The 19,653-nt window shown below is 38.0% G+C and overlaps 1 protein-coding gene across 1 annotated transcript; it reads right to left on the reverse strand.

Moving 5' to 3' along the window:
* Positions 1-13,784: 13,784 nt before the first annotated feature.
* LOC149782590 (uncharacterized) lies at positions 13,785-17,482 on the reverse strand. The gene has a single exon (XM_089934067.1). The coding sequence runs from the start codon at positions 17,211-17,213 to the stop codon at positions 16,368-16,370; it is 846 nt and encodes a 281-aa protein (XP_089790193.1). The 5' UTR covers positions 17,214-17,482; the 3' UTR covers positions 13,785-16,367.
* Positions 17,483-19,653: the final 2,171 nt, after the last annotated feature.

Here is a 19,653-nt window from a genome sequence, read left to right on the forward strand (position 1 = left end):
TACCATATTACGCTAGAGCGTATCCTGTAACCGCAGTCATTTGTGGAATATATCCTGTAAAAAAACCAAAAATTGATAAACTCGCTCCGATGCGAATGACTGCGTCGACGACTACGTCATCAATGACTACGTCATTCGCGTTGAATTGTGTAGCCGAGCGAGTAATGGAACATTTTAAAAACGCAAAACGAGGAAACGGTTTAACCGATCTGCGACGTGAAAAAATAACAGCCTGGGGCGATTCGGTTAAGAATACCGGGGCAACAATAAATGATGTTGCTGCGCTATCAAGTAAATTAAAATGCTCAATAACAGTAAAAACACTAACCGGGGAAATATTATACAGTTCGAAGCATTATAAAAAGTCAGGAACACCGATTGAAATTATTGATCATAATTCGCACGCGTGGACTGATGCGGTTACAATATTTCCACGAGACCGTGTTGTCAAGTTTTATTCTGGAAACATATACGAGGTTATTTACGCGCTGAGTAAAACCGACCCTGTGTCGGTGTGGTTATTTAGGAGCTCTGAAGATGGCGACTATGATCAATTTGTGAGACCCAACGGAGAATTATACAGAACAGAATCGTTGCAACAACAAATGAAAAAACTCGCAAAAACGTATATGAGAAATGCCAGCGATGAGCAGTTATTGGTTAATTGTTTTACAGTTCCAAGTGTTGCCGCTCACGCCGCCAGAGAAAGAAATTCGTGGAGACCAACCCGAAGTCAGTTTCTTTCAGATATACAATTAAGTTGTGTCGAGTATGGTCATGGCGGGTTGTGGAATACCCGGTATGACTACCGGGACATGATTTCCGTGGATATGATTGCCTGCTACCCAGGAAGCTTTCTCGGGAACGGCGAGTGCCGCAAATACTTTGCGCGGTTTGGACACCCCACGAACTCGATGACACGAGTCGCCGTAAACGGCAGTTTACCCGACACTGACCTGACAGGATTTGCTCGTGTGACTTCGTTTGAATTCGCCACGGGACTTCATCCGATTTGTTATGTTTGGTTTGGCAGACACTTCGTCGAAAAGCGCTGGGTACCAATAGTGTTATTGCGATACATGCTTGACAGCGGCATACTGGTATCGTTGACTGTCAGTGAAGCAATCATATGTTATCAACCGCAGACCTCAGTTTGGTTACCAACACCCGAGCGTGTTACCCTCGAAGAAGTTATCGGCGAGTATGCACGAGAGTGTCCAAATACCCCGATGGATGTCATCGTCAGTGAGGCTCCTAAAATTCTCAAGATCAAACTCAAAAACAGTGAAATCACAGCGAAAGATCTTGGACGAAGAATAATCGGTAAATTTACTCAGGGTGCAGCATTTGATCATAAAATGCATCACTCGCGGTTGATTATCGATGAAGCTGAATTGGATTTTATAATCGCCGACGCGGTTGCCAGAGACATATTTTGTAACAGGGAGGATGTGTTCTTGTCCGACGGGAAAAAGTTGGGCACAATTGTAAGTTATATCGACGGAGAATCGCCTCAATACACACATTTGAGATCTTCAATGCTGGCTTATGTTTCTATAAATTTGTTATCAATGGTAAATCGATTTCCTGGCCGTTACCATAATGGTAACGCAGTTAGAGTTGCCACTGATTCATTTTACATCGACAAGAAATATTCAGAATCACTGACCGATATAATGAAATTCTGCGGCGGAGATGAATGGGGTTCGTGGAGAATAAAAGCCGAGATGTTGCACAAGTATTGTGAATCCGCTGATGTTGCAATCGAGGACGATTATTATAAATCAACGATGCCAGAAATATCTTCCGCACCGTCTGTGGATGATCCAATCACCAGACACAAAACTGTTTATTTGAACGGGCCGGGAGGGTCTGGTAAAACAACTCGAGCGATTGAATTATTTCGAAATTCAGATATGATTGTGCTAACACCTACACACAGGCTTGCCAGAGAGATGAAACAGCGAGGAGTCAATTCTTGTACTTATCACAGCTTTTTCAAATACAGCGGCGGTACGTGGACGCCAGATCGAATGGGCACAAAATATATCAATGATATAATAATTTGGGATGAGATATGTACGGTACCGCTGGAAACGTTAAAAACATTTCTTGATTGGCTGTTAACGAAAAATACTGCAGTCGTTATGTGCGGCGATCACGGTCAACCACCTCCGTTTGTCGGCGCATCTCCGCATGATTGGCTGAGGAATTTTGTTGATTATCACGAAGAAGTGTCTGATGATTACCGAGCACTTGATGCAACGCTGAAAGAATTTAAAACACTAATCAGGCTACAACCGAATAAAATTCAATGTGAAATTATGCGCGAGATGATTCCTGAAACTTCGATGAGTGAATTTTTACGCGTGTGGAAACCAAACGATTTGATAGTGGCGAGTAGAAAGATAGTCAGAGACACACTTCAACAACAGCTATTTCGGTTACAAAAAATAAAGTTTCCAATGTTGCCAACGCCGTTATGTTATAGACCAACTGATACACGGCTACAAAATATAGATGTTGATATTCCAGGAAAGACAGAGAAACAGAATTTAGTATTGAATGATATTGTGCTAGTTGACATCGATGCTGTTGAGGATGCACTAGCGATGAATAAATCCCCGTGGACGCTAGGATACGCAATGACAATTCATTGTTCTCAAGGACTGACTATCTCTGATACAACTGTCTGGATCATTGATGATCGAATCGAATGGTCAAACTTAGTCTACTTGGCGGTGTCCAGAGTCAGAAGAATATCTCAACTGCGAAGAATTGTCTTGGAAAATCCTTCGGATTTTAAATCAAACGCTGATAAAAACAATGAAAACAACAGCATCACCGATGGTGATGTAATAAGAAAAAAACTCGCCGGTTACAAACAGAGTGACAAAAAAAATAATCGCGATTTTGATCTTGATGTTGACTTCGTTGTTGCGCTGAAACAACAGCAGAATAATCACTGCGCGAGCTGTAATTGTATAATGCTATGGCAGTATTCGAATAAAAATTCAAGACAATTTACCGTAGATAGAAAAGATAACAGTCGCGGTCATACACGTGATAATGTCATGTTGACCTGTCTTGAATGTAATCGACGTCGGGGTGCCAGCGCTAGTTAAGTCACTTCAGTGATTTTGGCGGCAATTGTGTGTCCTCGGGAATTACCTGAAGTTGCTCACGGGTGAATCCGCTTGAGGAGCAGTTGAATCCAACCTGTAGATTGCTGGTCTGCCAGTGGATCTTGTCACGGTGGATATGCTATGTGTGGTAACACTCCAAATGGGATCAGTCGCTCTTCGTTTACCACCTTCAAGTTCGCCTGGTTCATATAAATATCTTACAGTAACATTACCCAGTATCGGCTGCGCTGAAGAATCACGTCGTACGGGTATATTTTTTTTCGTGATCGCGATGGAAGGTTTCATGTTGGTTGTTCGAGATATTTCATTATTTAGTGCAGCTATCACGCTTGGTAATCTTGCAACCCATTCGCGCGATCTCGTATCTTGAATAAATTCCTTCGCGTATTGATATCCAAATAACCGCTCAGCAAGTGTTCTATTGAATCGCTCAACAACTGCCTGATCACGGTGAATTTCAGTGTGTCCTCGTCGTATGGTGACGTTATGTTGTTTCATCAACGATGATACCGCACCTTGAAATTCTTTGCCAGGATCAACTTGTAGCAGATGTGGCCATCGTAGACCACCTTGTGGTCCGGGTCCTCGCCGATAAATTCTTTCAAACGCAGAAGCAACCTCAGATGCTGTTTTAGTTGTTAACGGTTCCGCATCTTTGTATCTACTGGCAACATCAACTATGGTTAACGCGTACTTGTATGTGCGTCTTCGGATAGTATCATGTGGCAGAAATAATATATCAACCTGATGAACCTCATTTGGTACACTAACATCGAAATGCGCAAAGTGAATTTGTTTAGGGCGCGGTAGATAAATTTGCCATATTGCCTGTCGGGATAACCAATTTTTGGCAACCGCGCGTGTTACTGATGCCGCGCTGGCAAGTTTATCAATTGCTGCGTTACCTCTCCAATATCCGCTTGGGGAATAATAAATCGACTCCATTATATACCAGTACCTAACGCTAATTTACCTTTCATTGCAGTTTTTATCAACCAAGACGCTAACCTTTCTTTGAAAGATTTATCAGGGATGGCATTTAACGCGTGAATTAATTTCACGTCCGCGAGATGGCGCTGTTGCAAATCCTTGCTTCGGTAAGCTACATCATGAGCATGGCACGCTGCATCGATAGCGTTTATCGGATACTCACCGGGTTTTGGTTGATCCTGAGCATCAAGTCTGATATCAAGTCGGGTTCCTGGACCACAGTAATTATATCCTGGAAGATGTTTTTCTCCTGGATATTTAGCCCACGGAGCTCCTGGCAGCGCTGTTAACTTGGCTGCGATATCACCTCCACTTTTGTTTTAATAAATCTAAATTTTTTTGTGCCACATCGTTCACACTTACCCGTGAGCGCTTGTCGATTATTTTTTGTTGTAATTGTTGTCGTATCAGTAGTTGGGGTACGTGCTCGGCATTTCACACAATATAAATCCATATTATTTTATGATATATCTAATGGAAATCACTGACTTTTCCGCGACAAAGCGACGAGAGCCAATCAAGCATAACTCAGTGTTACCAAATTCAATCCGAATGATTATCATAGGCCCATCTGGGTCGGGTAAAACACAGCTGTTGTTGAATTTGATAATGAAGTGGATGAAGTGGGATAAATTATATTTGATTGCCCCGTCTGTGGACGATCAGCGATGTTATCAAGTGCTAAAAGATTTTAACGAGAGTGCAAAAACAATCAGTGAGACCGACGAAAACGTAGTTGAATTCATAACTGACATAAATGATGCACCCGGCATTGATGACATCGATGGATCAATTAATAATCTAGTAGTGTACGATGATGTCATGCTGGATAAACAAACAAACCCTGCGAGAATATTTTCCCGTGGGCGTCATAAAAACACTGATGTCATTTATGTGACTCAACGGTATACACAAATTCCAAAAGTGATCAGAGATAATTGTAACGTTCTTGCAGTGTTTAACGGAGTTGACGCACACACGCTGAGAAATATTCATCAGACTTGGTGCAGTGGTGACATGGACATCAATAAATTCAGAAATTTCTTTAGTCATGCTCAACGAAAACCACACGGGTTTGTGACGATAAATTTACATGTTCCTCGGACACGATACCGAGTTGGGTTAGATACATTTTTTAACTAAAAATCCTAAAATGATAGCAGCAAAGAGACTGAGCCACCAACGTCGTCGTCGTGCCCCCCCCCCCCCCCCCGTGAGGAAACTATTTTTTATAGCGAGTTATCGCTGTCGAAATAACCCCGTTAGCCAGAAAAGAGGATTTAGTCATCATAGTTTCTGGCTAGAAGGGTTTATTTTGCGAAATAAGACCTTCTATCAGAAATGTTTTTGATAGATGGTCCTGTTGGACGAAACAGTTGGTGGGCTCAGTCTCTCTGCTGCTGTATGTATTGGAATGAAATGTTTCCATGGAGTGGTGAGATAATTATACACTGAAATATGAGTCCTTGAGAGGAACCATTTAAACGTGAAGTATATGATTTTCTCCTAGCTTACAATGGAAATATAAATACGCACATAATGGAACATAATGGAATAGAACCCATTAAGTGTGAAGTATCTGACAAAAGGTTTTGTAACAGAGGAACTCTAAATGAACAAATGAAGATAAATAATGGCGAGAAACCATTTAGGCGTGAAGTATGAAATAAAAAATTTAGTTGTGGTGAACGTGTAAGGAGGCACGCGAGGATACATACTGGAGATAAACCATTCAAAATGTGAAATATGGAATACAAGTTTTAGTGTCAGTGGAGCTTTGAATCGGTTCATGATGATACATACTGGAGACAACCCATTTAAATGTGAACTATGGAATAAAACAATTCGTGACAGTGAATATGAATCGACACATGAAGATACGTACTGGAGAAGAAAAAAACTTTAGTTGTGAAGCATGCAATAAAAGGTTTAATGACAGTGGAGATTTGAATCGGCATATGAGATACATACTGGGGAAGAGGATACATACTGGTGAAGAATCATTAAAATATGAAGTGTGTAATAAAAGGTTTAGAAGGAGTGGACACTTGAATCCACACATGAGGATACATACTAGAGAAAAACCATTTTGGTGTGTTAGTGTTGCTGTTCTTTTGCTATCAATTACACTGACAAACAAACTCTTTCACGTTCACTGGCATGTTTTTGTTATTGTAGGGTTAAACAGCAGTTTTTCAGCACAAGATAGGCCATACGTGGATGCAAGTAGAATGGTGTTGGAAGAAGCAGGGAAACACCAGAAAGAACCACTGAGTCACGAGAAGCTACTTCAGACCAAGAACTAATTATATAATAGTCAGGTGCATTACCCTCAGACAGGTGGCAAAATACATGGATATCCAACAAATTGGACCAATCCAAGTAAACGTAACAAGACATAATGCGCTCACAACAAGCCCGTCGAGCAAGACCAAGCAGGACACGACCATGAACAAAGAAAAGGAGCCAAAATCTGATACAATCTCAACAACAAAGACCAGAAGAACCCAAACAAATGTATCGAAACCAACTGTAGCCTAAAAAAAGGTCATAAAATTGCATGCGAAGTACAACTCACTAAGAAATGATGACTTCGCCCGAGAGTTAATAACCCATGGAGCTGACATCTCCAGGGCTTTCGGGTTTAGAACTAGTCGTGGACAGATGACCACAAAAATACCATTGGAATTCAACACAACAACTCCACTGCTTGTCTACTTCGATGGTTACTCTTACCCCCTCCTAGAGTACAAAAATAAGCCTTGCTTTTGCAGTAATTGCAAAAAATGGGAACATTACGCTAACAAGTGTAAGAATAGCAACCGTTGTGATACCTGAGGCGCTAGCCACAGTAGCAAATGCACATTCACGGGCCAGAAAATGTGCAAATTGCAACGGACCCCAACACCCCATCTCTAATGACTGCCCATACACCAGGAGAGAAAAAGAAATAATCCTACTCATGACTGAACAGAAACTATCATATCCAAAAGCAAAAGCTTTAACGCACCTAAAAAAGTACTTCGCAGAAAACGGAGCCAACGCTACAAGTCTCAGCTTTCCCTAACCCCGCCCCTACCCACGCCCAATCCAATCCCCCAAAACAGCTGACAAAAGGACCCCACCCCTTGCCCTCAAATAAAAACAGACAAGAGACCCATTAAAAAAATGAAAGAAATGTTAATAGCAATACCATTCAATCAACCAATCCTGACCTAGCAACCTCCATCCAGGAGGTACGCATTCAAGCAGAAAGCAAGACTACAGACAAACCAAACAACCAAGTGGCGAGCATTGCAAGTGACAAATGCAAAAGCAATGTAGATAACACAAGGACGCCCTCCCCCGAGGTCTTCGTACATAGCAACATTATTATTACCTAAACGACCCCTGGAGGGACTTACAACACTCTCTCAAAACCACCACATACCATGTATTACCTTCTTTAAATTACTGTCAGACTCACTAGAGAAACACTTTGACCCCACACACTAATATGACCACTAGAATCTATAAAATAAAATACGTTAACTATATAAATATGTAAATGGATGAAACCATGAAAAACAAATTAATAATTTGGCAATGGAATATACGTGGATTAAACATTAATAAATCAGAATTAATGATCAATCCTCAACAATCCAAACACAAATAAGATATAATTTGTATTCAAGAAACCCTAATTCACCAAAACTCGAAACATTTACCAAAATTCCCCGGCTTTTCCACCAGTAAACTCAACATGAAAGATAATTAAAAAGGGGATGGTTTAGCCATCTTTGTCAGCGACTTACTCCCAAATATAACATTTGAACAACACTCCAAATCTCAAATGGATCTCGACAATCCCGTACCTCTTGAGTATCAATCGATACTCATCCACAGTGGTCAATTTTCATTTGAAATATTTAATATATATGACCCTGGCAAGCCACATGTTGTTTCCCCTCTTAACTATGCCCAATTAACCAGCTCAACAGGTGAGTATATGATCTGTGACGACTTCAACGCACGAATGAGTCTCTCGTGGACATTTAAATGGACCACTTCCATGTTTTATTTGGTGGTAGGTACTGTTCGTAAAGAGTCCACAAGGAATCGGCTGGTAAACGAAATCCAAGAAAGCAAGTCACTAAGACACACACCACACGTCGACTCCAATTCAGTGGAGACAGTTCTTGTTTGTTTTAGCTTTTTTTCTTACAAATGAACATTTCATGTAGCGTGCAATAAAATGGCATTCTTTTATGAAATGTAAATGTAAACGTTGTATATGAAGTGATTTTTTTCTCCTAAGGTATGAATGGTAATTTTTTAAAATACTTTTATAGGACCGAGAAAAGGTTTTTTTAAAACAAATATGAGATATATCTGAGTGAGAGTTTTTAGGCTTATTTGGTCATTGCCCGGTTACATGGACTGGATTGGATGAAAGTTTCATTACGTGATAGGAATGTAACTAGGAATATCAAAAGCTTACCAATGTAATTACAAGGTCATATCAACAAGTTTCATTACAAATCAAGGGGAGAGGAGAAGTCTAAGCTAGTGAATAAAGATAATCGTGGCCAAGAGTTGCATAGGAGAAAGGTAGATCAAGTGAGCAAGGATATTCGATTCATATTTGTTAGAACTTTCTTTTAGAGACTGTACTTGTCAAGAACAGATTTGACAGCTCAACAACATCATTATATACTCTCCAGATATCCTTTTGATTTTATTGGAAAAGTTTGTAGATATATTCTGTTCTTTGAAGATTTACTTCAACGTGCGAGCATAAAGTATAAACTGAATGAGGCTGACTATTTGTCTTTTGAAGAAGATGAAGAAGTATAAGTTAGAATTTGAGGTTAATTCAGTAATTGTATCAGACTTTAACAGTACCGTTTGTGATGTGAAGTTGAGTGAATCTAAAGGGTTTTCAGTTGAATTGTGGAAGAGAAAAGACAGCAAAAGTTTATAGTTTTACATGTGGCTAAAGTAGTACATGGAGAGGAAATATATACAGACTTTACACGAATAAACGTAAGGAATATAGAAATGATGCATATGATGTTATAAGGACTCTGAAGTATGGAGAGATCATGGTGTAAATGGGATTTGGAAGGTTATGAAATTAAACGTGTTGAGTAACGAGAAATGTGTAAAGTACTTTGCAATGGGATATAGAAATGAATATGTACATAACTTGTAAATATGTTTGTTACATGTCCAATAGTTATGTATTAAATGGATAGGGCTTAGACCAAGGCACAGGTCGTAGAGCTCGTGTATGTAATTAAATAAATGTTTTTTTACCCATACAAGATAATTTTTCTTTTTGGAGTCACTACTCTTTCGGTGAACCTCTCTTTGAAATATCCCCGTCTTTTTCTGTGTCTTTCTATCATCTGTGATTTGGAAGTTAACATCCCTTCGATTCAAAACCTACCACGAAAAAAAGGTTGCAAGACAAAAATAGACATTTGATGTCATGAAGAGTGCTAGAAACGGTACTGTGCTGTTAGGACACGTACGTACTTCAGAAAACCCAGCTACTCGACTACGATGTCTCCTTCTCACTGTCACTTTTACTTTGTCGTTGACCAAGATGTCTACCAAGCCTGATTTAACACACGTTTTTCTTCATTTGATATTTTATTTTAAAAAAAAACTACTAAAACCTTTTTTCAAACGCCCTTATTCGACAGAAGCGTCGATGTCTCCTTCTGCACTTACCACTGTTGCTGCACCTACAACGGTGATCTTTCCTAAGACCAAAGTATGAGACAGAGCAAGTAAGTTGTGAAGTTGAGCAGAGGTGTCTAAACAACAACTGTCGAAACCCTATGTTTCATTTCTGTTTGTGATAAAAACTTACGATACTTCTCATTTTCAAAAGTGGAAGTTTACAAACCGTACAAAAGTTTTATCACTTTAGCTTTTGGCACTTGCACAGACTCTTCGCTTTATAAGTGTCACAAGAAAATTGTCTACCCAATTTTTTACCATTTTCCAAAACACGCACACACTTGCAGCTTAAATAGAAATTTGAATTTCTTTTATTTGTGAGTATCTCACAGACACGTCCCAGCATATATAGCTGAATATCACCTCAACTTTTCAGAAATATCAAAGCTTTTATGTGTATCTTCCCTGTTCCACCCTTGATTAGTGTTTAGGTATGTTCCAAATAAGGAAAAAGAAACAGAAATAATTGTGAAACAAAATTAATTTTGAATTGAAGTTTCTCTCTGCATATAATTATTTTCAAGTTGTTATTACATGGCAGATTACATCCGCATACATTCTCAAAGTAAGAGGCATATCTATACATGTCATTACATTGGTTAAATTCGATTTTAATGGTCAGTCATCATTAATTTTTAATTTTTTTTATGTGCATTTTTTATATAGAAGATTTAAGGCTTTCTATTGTTGTAACGGTATTTATGTTGTTTAATCTGTGGCTCAAATTATTTATAGCAAAGTGCTTAAATTTGCTCAGTTTTTTATTTCAATCCCGACAAAAAGATACCAAGTTTGTCAATCACTTAAAGGATTTAAGTCACCTACGCAACTAGTGCTTTCGCGAGTGGTTAAGTCTCGAAGGTCGACATTTTCAATTGATCGGGACTGTAGAATGGAGCCACTACAGTCCGCTTTTATGTGCGAATGTCGCACTTTTTAAGTTATGAACATGTCCGGCCGAGAAAAGGAGGCAAGGGGCAAGAACGCGAAACGCCACAGGAAAGCTGTACGCCTGAAACGGCAAAACGCGTAAGATAAATTCATGTCCAGTTGTACTATTTTTTATGGACCGGCCGAATTTCTTTTGGCGTGAATCAGGACTCTTGGTTTTGTTGCATAAGTGGAGAGCGTTGATTCAAGCTCATTTATGACGTCTTCGAAATCGCTGCTACGGATCTGAGCCATCACTTCAGCTCTTGCGTGAGGCGATAGGGCACGTCGTTGCCTCTTACTTGCTCAATGAAATCGTTTCATCTTCTTGCAAACTTTTATTTGTCTATGTTTAATACGCAGCAGGTCATTGTATATAGGGAGAGTGTATTAGAGTGGGAGTGTTCATTCCACTCTCAAACGATCAAGAAGATGGAAGAGTCAGCACAGATCGACCTGCTGGTCAAAGATTTGCTAAGTCGTACGAACCATAATTCACAGGCGAAAGTGGTAACAAAACTTACCCTTCTGGTCGTTGATTTGGTGAGAGTCATACGAAAGTTTAGAAGTGCTGATGAAGTTTACTGTATCTGCAAGGTAAATGGTTATTTGTCTCCAGAATACCTGCTTCGTCCAAGAAAGAGAGTCAAAAGTAAAGATACTTGTTATCGTTGTCATGAGAAAGGACACGGTTTCAGAGTTCCCTACTTGTGCCAGTGAAGAGATGGAAATGTTAAAAAAAATTGTCAATTTGAGCCAATGCGTTGGCCCTGATGTGAAATTCCCTACTAACTACTAAAAGAGAATAGAACAGAAAGAAAACGTGTATCTTGGTCTTAGCGATTTATAATAAGGATGTGTATTTTGTTTTTATTGACACCGCATACATATGTGCTCTTTCACCTCTCTCTGTCCCTCTGGTTCAATATTTTAGTTAGAATTGAAATGGAAGGGATGTGTTCCTTCACGCAGGCATTTTAGACCTTGCAAGTGGGTAAAACATAGTCATTCTGTTCATCCATCATTTTGTGTCTCGATTTTTTCTAAAATCACACACTGACGCCGTGGAATGACGGGTTAAATGGGTTTTGGAGTTGGGGTGTTTGATAGAGTTAGTCACTGTAGGCGAGGGTTTAGGTGCCTTCAAAACACTTCTTCTTGTTCACTCTGTGTTGATGGTATTTAATGGGTTATTTTCTTCACTCTGTGTTGATAGTGTATATAATGGGTTATTTCTTCACTGTGTGGATAGTATATACTGGTTTTCTTCTTCCCTCTGTGTGGTTAGTATATTAAGGTTTTTTTTTCTTCTTCGCTCAGTGTGGATAGTGCATATTTGGTTATTTTCTTCACTGTGTTGATAGTATATAATGGTTTTCTTCTTCCCTCTGTGCTGTTAATAATATATTGTGTTTTTATTTTCTTCCCTCTTGTGGATAGTGTATATTCGGTTATTTTTTCTTCTTCCCTCTGTGTGGATAGTAGGTACTGGTTGTGTTTGTTTTTTTCTTCTTCTTCCCGTGTGTGGATAGTATATTTTGGGGTTGTTTTCCCTCCCTTCTGTGTGGATAGTATATTTTGGGGTTTGTTTTTTCTTCTTCCCTCTGTGGTATATGTATATTTATGTGTTTGTATGTGTTCGCGTACATTTGCGAGGATAGTAGATATTGTGTTTGTATGAGTACGTGTACGTTTTGTGTATAGTAGATATTGGGGGTTTTTATAGTAGATATTGGGTTTTTTACCCTTTCCTTCTGTGTGGATAGTAAATTTTGGGCTTGTTTTTTCTTCTTCCTTCTGTGGGATGTGAGGGTGTGTGAACTCGCGTTTGTGTGTTTAGTAGAGTGTGTGTTTGTCTAAGTGCGCGTACATTTGTTTGGATAGTAAATTTGGGGGTTTCTAAGCGTTCGCATACGTTTGTGTGGATAGTAGATATTGTGGTTTCTTTCTCCTTCCCGTGTGTGGATAGAAGCTGCAATAAAGACTTGAATCTCCTAAGAAACCATAAAGGTAACACATGGGATCCAACCAAGACACTTTGCTTACCATCTACAAAGCCCTTGTAAGATCCAAATTAGACCGGTTGTCAAGTGTATAACTCTGCAAAACAACCACTCCTAAACAAACTAGATGCCATCCAAAGGAAAGCTTTACTCGTCTTCACAGGCACACTTCCCTTCACCTCACTGGACGAGCTTCAAGTCCTCACTGGGGAACCACCGCTAAAACTGTGACAGGAAATGTTACTCAGATACTCCACTCCATTAACGAACCATCCCAACACGCATCCCACTAACATTGCCATTTGCAAATGTAACCTTTCTTTTAGCCACAAACTAGTTCCAAACATACCAGGTGGCAAACTAATCTTAGAACTTAGGGAACAACTCCCAATACTTGAACAACAGGAAGAATATACCAAACCAAATGACCAAACCCCTTGGACACAAACCAAACCAAGAATAAACACCATGGCCATAAAAAACGGGCACAAATTGGAACAAGAAAATAAACTAAAATCTATAATCGCAAATGACGTACAGGACACACACACCCATACAAAAGCATATGCATTTGGGTTACCCTCCTCCATGCGTACATACTAAATGGATGAACCCTAATGCTGTAATATTTATCTTCTCATTGTTCAATTAATTTATCTTGTTTTTTTACCTATCTCTTGCTGCAGGTTTCCTAATTTTCTAATAGGTTTTGATGCAGGTTTGGCAAAATCTGTTTGATAAATTTTGTTTTCCTTATTCTTCTTCTGATATTTGTTTCTTTAATATAGAATGGACTAACAACCATTTTTCTATGAATTCTTTTCTTTGTTGTTGTTTGTTGATTGGTTTTGGTTTCCATCGTATCCATTCACAAAAAGATTTATATCATTATGTTGTATAAAAATATACTATGCCAACTTAATCAAAATTAATTTTAAACAACAAACATAGATATTTGATATAATGAATCACAATGCAAAACGATGTGAATATATTTTATTAAACAAGTTCTCATGCTAGATACAAATATTTGTTGTTTTTCTTTTGTGAAAGATGATTTTAGAAAAGATCAGAATATAGATTATGGGGAAAATGCTACCAGAAACCTAACATAAAATTATTTAATGCTGGTTTAGCATTATATACTCATACATTTTATCATGACCGCTCCGGTAGCCTAGTGGTTAGAACATCCGCCTCGGATGCAGGAGGTCGTGGGTTCGATCCCCGGCCGAGTCATACCAGAAACTTACAAATATGGTACTAACAGCTGCCTTGCTGGGCGTTCAGCATTAAGAGGTTAGTGTTAGCACTGGTCGGCCTGGTGTCAGGATAATGTGACTGGGTGGGACATCATGCTACATGTCTGCAGCATGATGCCCCAGTGCTAGACATCACTATAAACTGCCACATTGCAGACATCGTGGTGACATGACTGAAAAATTGTCAAAGCTACGTTAAAAATCAAAATCACACACATTTTATCATGGTTATGTTTACACTAAACAATTTCTCAAATGGTATCTTGTACAAATGCTTTTCCTTTCCTGCAAAATGTGATTATCATTTTTTTAAAATACATTCCAAAATTATTATTCCATTATAAAACAAGTAATAAACATTATATTGGTCAGAAAACTAGAACAGAATTATGAAATGTTGACAAATAATTATGATTAGATGGAAAATTACAAAAATCAAAAGAAAAGTCTTTGAGAGAAAAAAACTGGTGATACAACTAAATTAACTATATTAATCAACTAGAGTGATCATGACTACAAAAAAAGAAACACTGTTATACTCTAATATTAATAATGACAATATTTTTTTGGAAACTTGGAAACAAACATTATATAATAACATATGATGATAAAAACCCTGTACATTTCATGACTTATAATGATTTACTACTCAAAATAAATTACTATCACCATTTTTCTCTCAATTTCAGATTGGAATATATTATCAGCCTGTCATATTATGCAATCAATGAATAAAAGGTCAATATGACAATCTATGTGTGCATGTATTACTTCAAAGAGATTTAAATTAAAGAAATTACTTAAAATTCCTCCTGAACACATATAATTTAAAAACTAAAGTATGTTAGAGGTAATCTAATTCAAAGACAAAATATGAAGTTCCAAAACAGTCACTGAATGAAATTGCTGCGACATTAAATCACAAGGAGTCATCACCATTAAACATGGTGGCAGAGACCTAAGTGATCACATTTGAAGTGTGTTTCAAAACACCATTGCTGAGCATAATTATTCTATAAATGGCAAATGGCATAAACTGTATTTATCTGATTGAATAAGATATTAACCAATGTGCAAACCACACCATTTAGCATACTCAAATACACACACTCTGCAACATCACACCAAACCCAAATCAGTATACCATCTTCCATATTTGAAGGTGTGTTTAATATCCAACTGAGTCAGTATGTGGTATACAAAAGCCTGGATAAACAAATTTCAATTTCGGAAAGGAGAAGAAAAAAAATAACTATTCCACTGATGGTGCCAGATAGGTCTATAAACATTTTGATAACCTGAGTCAGCTCATATAAATTAAGGATTTCAAGAGGTGCATCCGTCGTGATGTCTAAATCTATCTAAATTAACAAAAAGTGGAAACTTCGGAAATGCTGCTCGCAAACCTGATGATACTCCTTTACTCACAAAGTTTACTTCGCCAGTAAGTCTTCCTCTCTGCAGTTGGGGTAAAATATTATCTAAGTATCATACCTGTACTTACAAGTTACAAAATGGCACAATGTTTAGAAATGAAATGTCTGATAAAACTGGTCATTAATCTTTATCTCCTCATACATATTGTAAAAACAATGGTGATGTAATTTCTGATTGCTACAGGCTAAACATTAAGCAAAATAATAAAGATAAAGCAATTCCAAATGCTATTATTTCAAAGAGGTATAGGCCAGGGTCTTGTTTTGAATGTACCTGAGGTATATACTGGTGACAAGTGGTCAGTGAGCTATCAAGTTATCATTCTGAGGTCATACATACAGGATATTTTTAGTCTAGCCCAAGAAACCCCCTTCATTGGTTATTTAGGAGTCAGTGAGACTTGTCACAAGATCTTGAATCATTTTCACTGGCCAAAATTAAGAAGTCATTTTTGTAAAGACTGTTGATCTTGTCAGACTTATCCAATAGTAGGAAAACCCAAACAGAGGATACATAAGTCATAAGGCTCATATGAAACCTATTCCTGCATTACATTAAACATTTTGTAGAATAATGATCGATCATGTTTGTCCCAAATCTGTCCAGTGTATTAAGTGTCAAAATTTATGTCTGGAATGTTCTAACAAGTTGTGTATAGGTTAGGCACCCCACAGTTTAAATCATCTATCACCCTGAACGTCAAGGGGTTTTGGAAAGATTTCATCAACTTTTTTGAAGAATGTTACTTGTAAGTGAATCAGTTCAGGAGTCAATGGGTTTTAGTCATTTCAGTGCTCAAAACATCTGACAGCCCGACACCAGGGGCCTCTTATTTTTGACCGGGCCCATTCTGTATTCAAAGTGAGTTACCCATCGGGCTTGTCTCCAATATGTATCCTCATGTGCCGATTCAAAGCGCCACTCTCCCTAAACCTTTTATTGCATAAGTCACAATTAAATGGTTTTTCTCCAGTATGTATCCTCATGTGCAAATTCAAAGATCCACTCACACTAAACCGTTTAGTACATACTTCACATTTATATGGTTTTTCTCCAGTATGTATCCTCATGTGCCGATTCAAATGTCCATTGCTACTAAACATTTTATTACATACTTCACATTTAAATGGTTTTTCTCTAGTATGTATCCTCATGTGGCTATTCAGAGATCCACTCTCAACAAACCTTTTATTACATACTTCACATTTAAATGGTTTTTCTCCAGTATGTATCCTCATGTGTACCAGCAGACCTCCACCCATGCTAAACGTTTTGTTACATACTTCACATTTAAATGGTTTTTCTCCAGTATGTATCCTCATGTGCCTCCCTAGACTTCCACTCATGCTAAACATTTTATTACATACTTCACATTTAAATGGTTTTTCTCCAGTATGTATCCTCATGTGTCTCTGTAGACTTCCACCCATGCTAAACATTTTATAGCATACTTCACACTTAAATGGTTTTTCTCCAGTATGCGTCCTCATGTGGCTATTGAGATGTCCACTGACACTAAACATTTTAAAACATACTCCACATTTGAATGGTTTTTCTCCAGTATGTATTCTCATGTGCCTGCGAAGATGTCCACCCTGTCTAAACGTTTTACCACACATTTCACACTGACATGATTTTTCTCCAGTATCTGACCTCATGTTCTCATTCAGTATCATTGAATGGCTATGTATACGTCCAACCGAACTAAACATTTTATTACATACTTCACACTTAAATGGCTTTTCTCCAGTGTGTATCTTCGTGTGTTCATTTATAGTTCCACTGTTCCAAAATCTTTTGTCAGATACTTCACACTTATGTGCTTTTTTTTCTTCCCTCCAGTATCTTCCATTTTGTGCTAAAATCGCTTGAATTTAAATCTACTTCGGGCTAAAAATAGACCATAACATCACTGTGACCGGCTGTCGCCATATTGTTTTCACACAAACCACCGATAGACGCAGGTATGCAGAGAACTCGCCCCATGGAGAACTCGCCCCAAACGTATCTGGAGAAGTCGCTCCAGAGTGGTTGGAGAAGTCGCCCCACTTCGTCCGGAAAAGTCGCCCCAAAACCCAGATAACCTTTTTATAACAGAATTAAAACATCTTTTACGTGATTCATATTTAGATTTTTATTTATACGCGATCACAAAAGATATATTAACTGGTAATCATAAAGAGCAATATCCTAGTAATATTTCTAAGACGAAATTAATTCTTTATATAATCTAATGAATGACGACAGTATAGTGATTAAAAAGGATGATTAGTCAAACACTATGAATCAAGAAGATTATGTTAAAGAAGTTGAACGTCAATTAAATGATGAAAGCTACTACAAACATATTGTCGAAGATCCGTAAATTAGAAATTAAATATAAAAAAATCAACATGCATTAATGAGACGACAATAATAAAAAAAATCCGCATGTGAGGAATTTGATATTTTCCCTCTTAACATGCGTACACCTCAATTCTACATATTACCCAAAACTCATAATGAAATCATACATTAATGATACAACAACTTTCATTAAAAAGTTCAAGTCTATTCCACAGCTATGTGTTAATTTCAATCCTGGTATTATTTGACGTAACATCACTATATACCAACTTTCCGCATGCAGTTAGTATTGATGTTGTTGTTGTTGTTGTTGTTGTTGTTGTAGGGTTTAACGCCATTTTTCAGCACAAGATAGGCCATATATGGCGGCCAGTATAACTGGTGGAGGAAGAACCCTGGAAAACCCAGGAAAGAACCACCGACCCACGAGAAGCTACTGGCAGGCTTTTCCCACGTACCCACGCTAGCCGAGCCTTGGACTCGAACATACGCAGACAGAGGTGAGATGGCAGTGATCCGGAACGGTGAGCGCTTTAGACCACTCAGCCACTCGGGGCCCCAGTTAGTACTGAAGCGTGTAAATATTTTCTTGATAACAATCCTAATAATAGCACACTATCTTGTGAAGATATTCGTATAATAATAAAACTTGTCTTGGAAAATAATTATTTTCAACTTAATAATACGAATTACATACAAATAATGGGTACGGCAATGGGTATTAATATGGCTCCTTCATACTCTTCCCTTTGTAAATTTGAAAAGGATTTTCTTGAAAACGAAAAGTTTAATCCATCTCTTTGGTTCAGATTTTTCGATGACGTATTTATATCTGGAAGCAGTCAACCGAAGAACTAAAAAAAAATTACTGATCGCCTAAATCATTTTCATCCGACAATTAAATTTACTTATACTGCATCTAGTACGAATGTTTCATTTTTAGATGTAAATGTGATATAAAATATTGATAACACTATCTCTACAAATATTAATATCAAGGAAACTAAAGTAGTAAAGTGGGATACTATAGCGACAATGGGAATTAGCATTACAGACCCCCCCCCCCCGGAACATATAGCGACAATGGAAAATTAACATGGAGAAAAATCGTGGGAACATATAGCGACAAGGGAAATTAACATGGAGAAAAATCGTGGGACTGTTGAGCGACAAGGGAAATTGAATATGGGATTTTTTTTGATTTTTTTTTTAATTTTTTTTTAAAAAAAGGGGTAGGCAATGGAAAGTCATTCTCTTTTCGAGAAATGTGGGTGGCCCTGAAAAGGGCCTTTGGGTTTCTTCTGCTTTCTTCTGCTTCTAATTTCTTCTTTTTCTCCACCAACTTCTTATTTTCTCTCCTACACTCTTTCTCTTCTTTTTTTTTCTCCTCCTCTTCTTTCTTCTCCTCCTCTTCTTTCTTCCTCTTCTCATTTTCTTTTTCTTTTTCAATTTTTTCATTCCATTCTCTTATCCTTATCCTTTCCTCTTCATCCTCCTTCTCCTCCTTTATTTCATTCATGACACCACTTATTATGTCCTTTACTTTTCTTAAGTTATTAATTTCCATCTTTACTCGATGGGGACTATAAGAATAATGGTCTTCATTGAGTCTTACTAACATCTGCTCCATTATTCCTAAATTGTCCAAAACATCTTGCAATTTTTTCATTTTGTCAAGGTGGTTCGAAGCCATCTTCTTTTTTATTCTTTGTAGAATGGTGCGAACGACGAACCTTGTGGGTTCTTATATAAAAAGCGCGGGCGTGAAGGAAAACATCCCCTAAGACATAAAATCGATATTACCTA

Source organism: Sinohyriopsis cumingii, chromosome 15 (genome assembly GCF_028554795.1).
Source record: "Sinohyriopsis cumingii isolate HCF-2022 chromosome 15, ASM2855479v2, whole genome shotgun sequence".
NCBI classification, from domain to species: Eukaryota; Metazoa; Mollusca; class Bivalvia; order Unionida; family Unionidae; genus Sinohyriopsis; species Sinohyriopsis cumingii.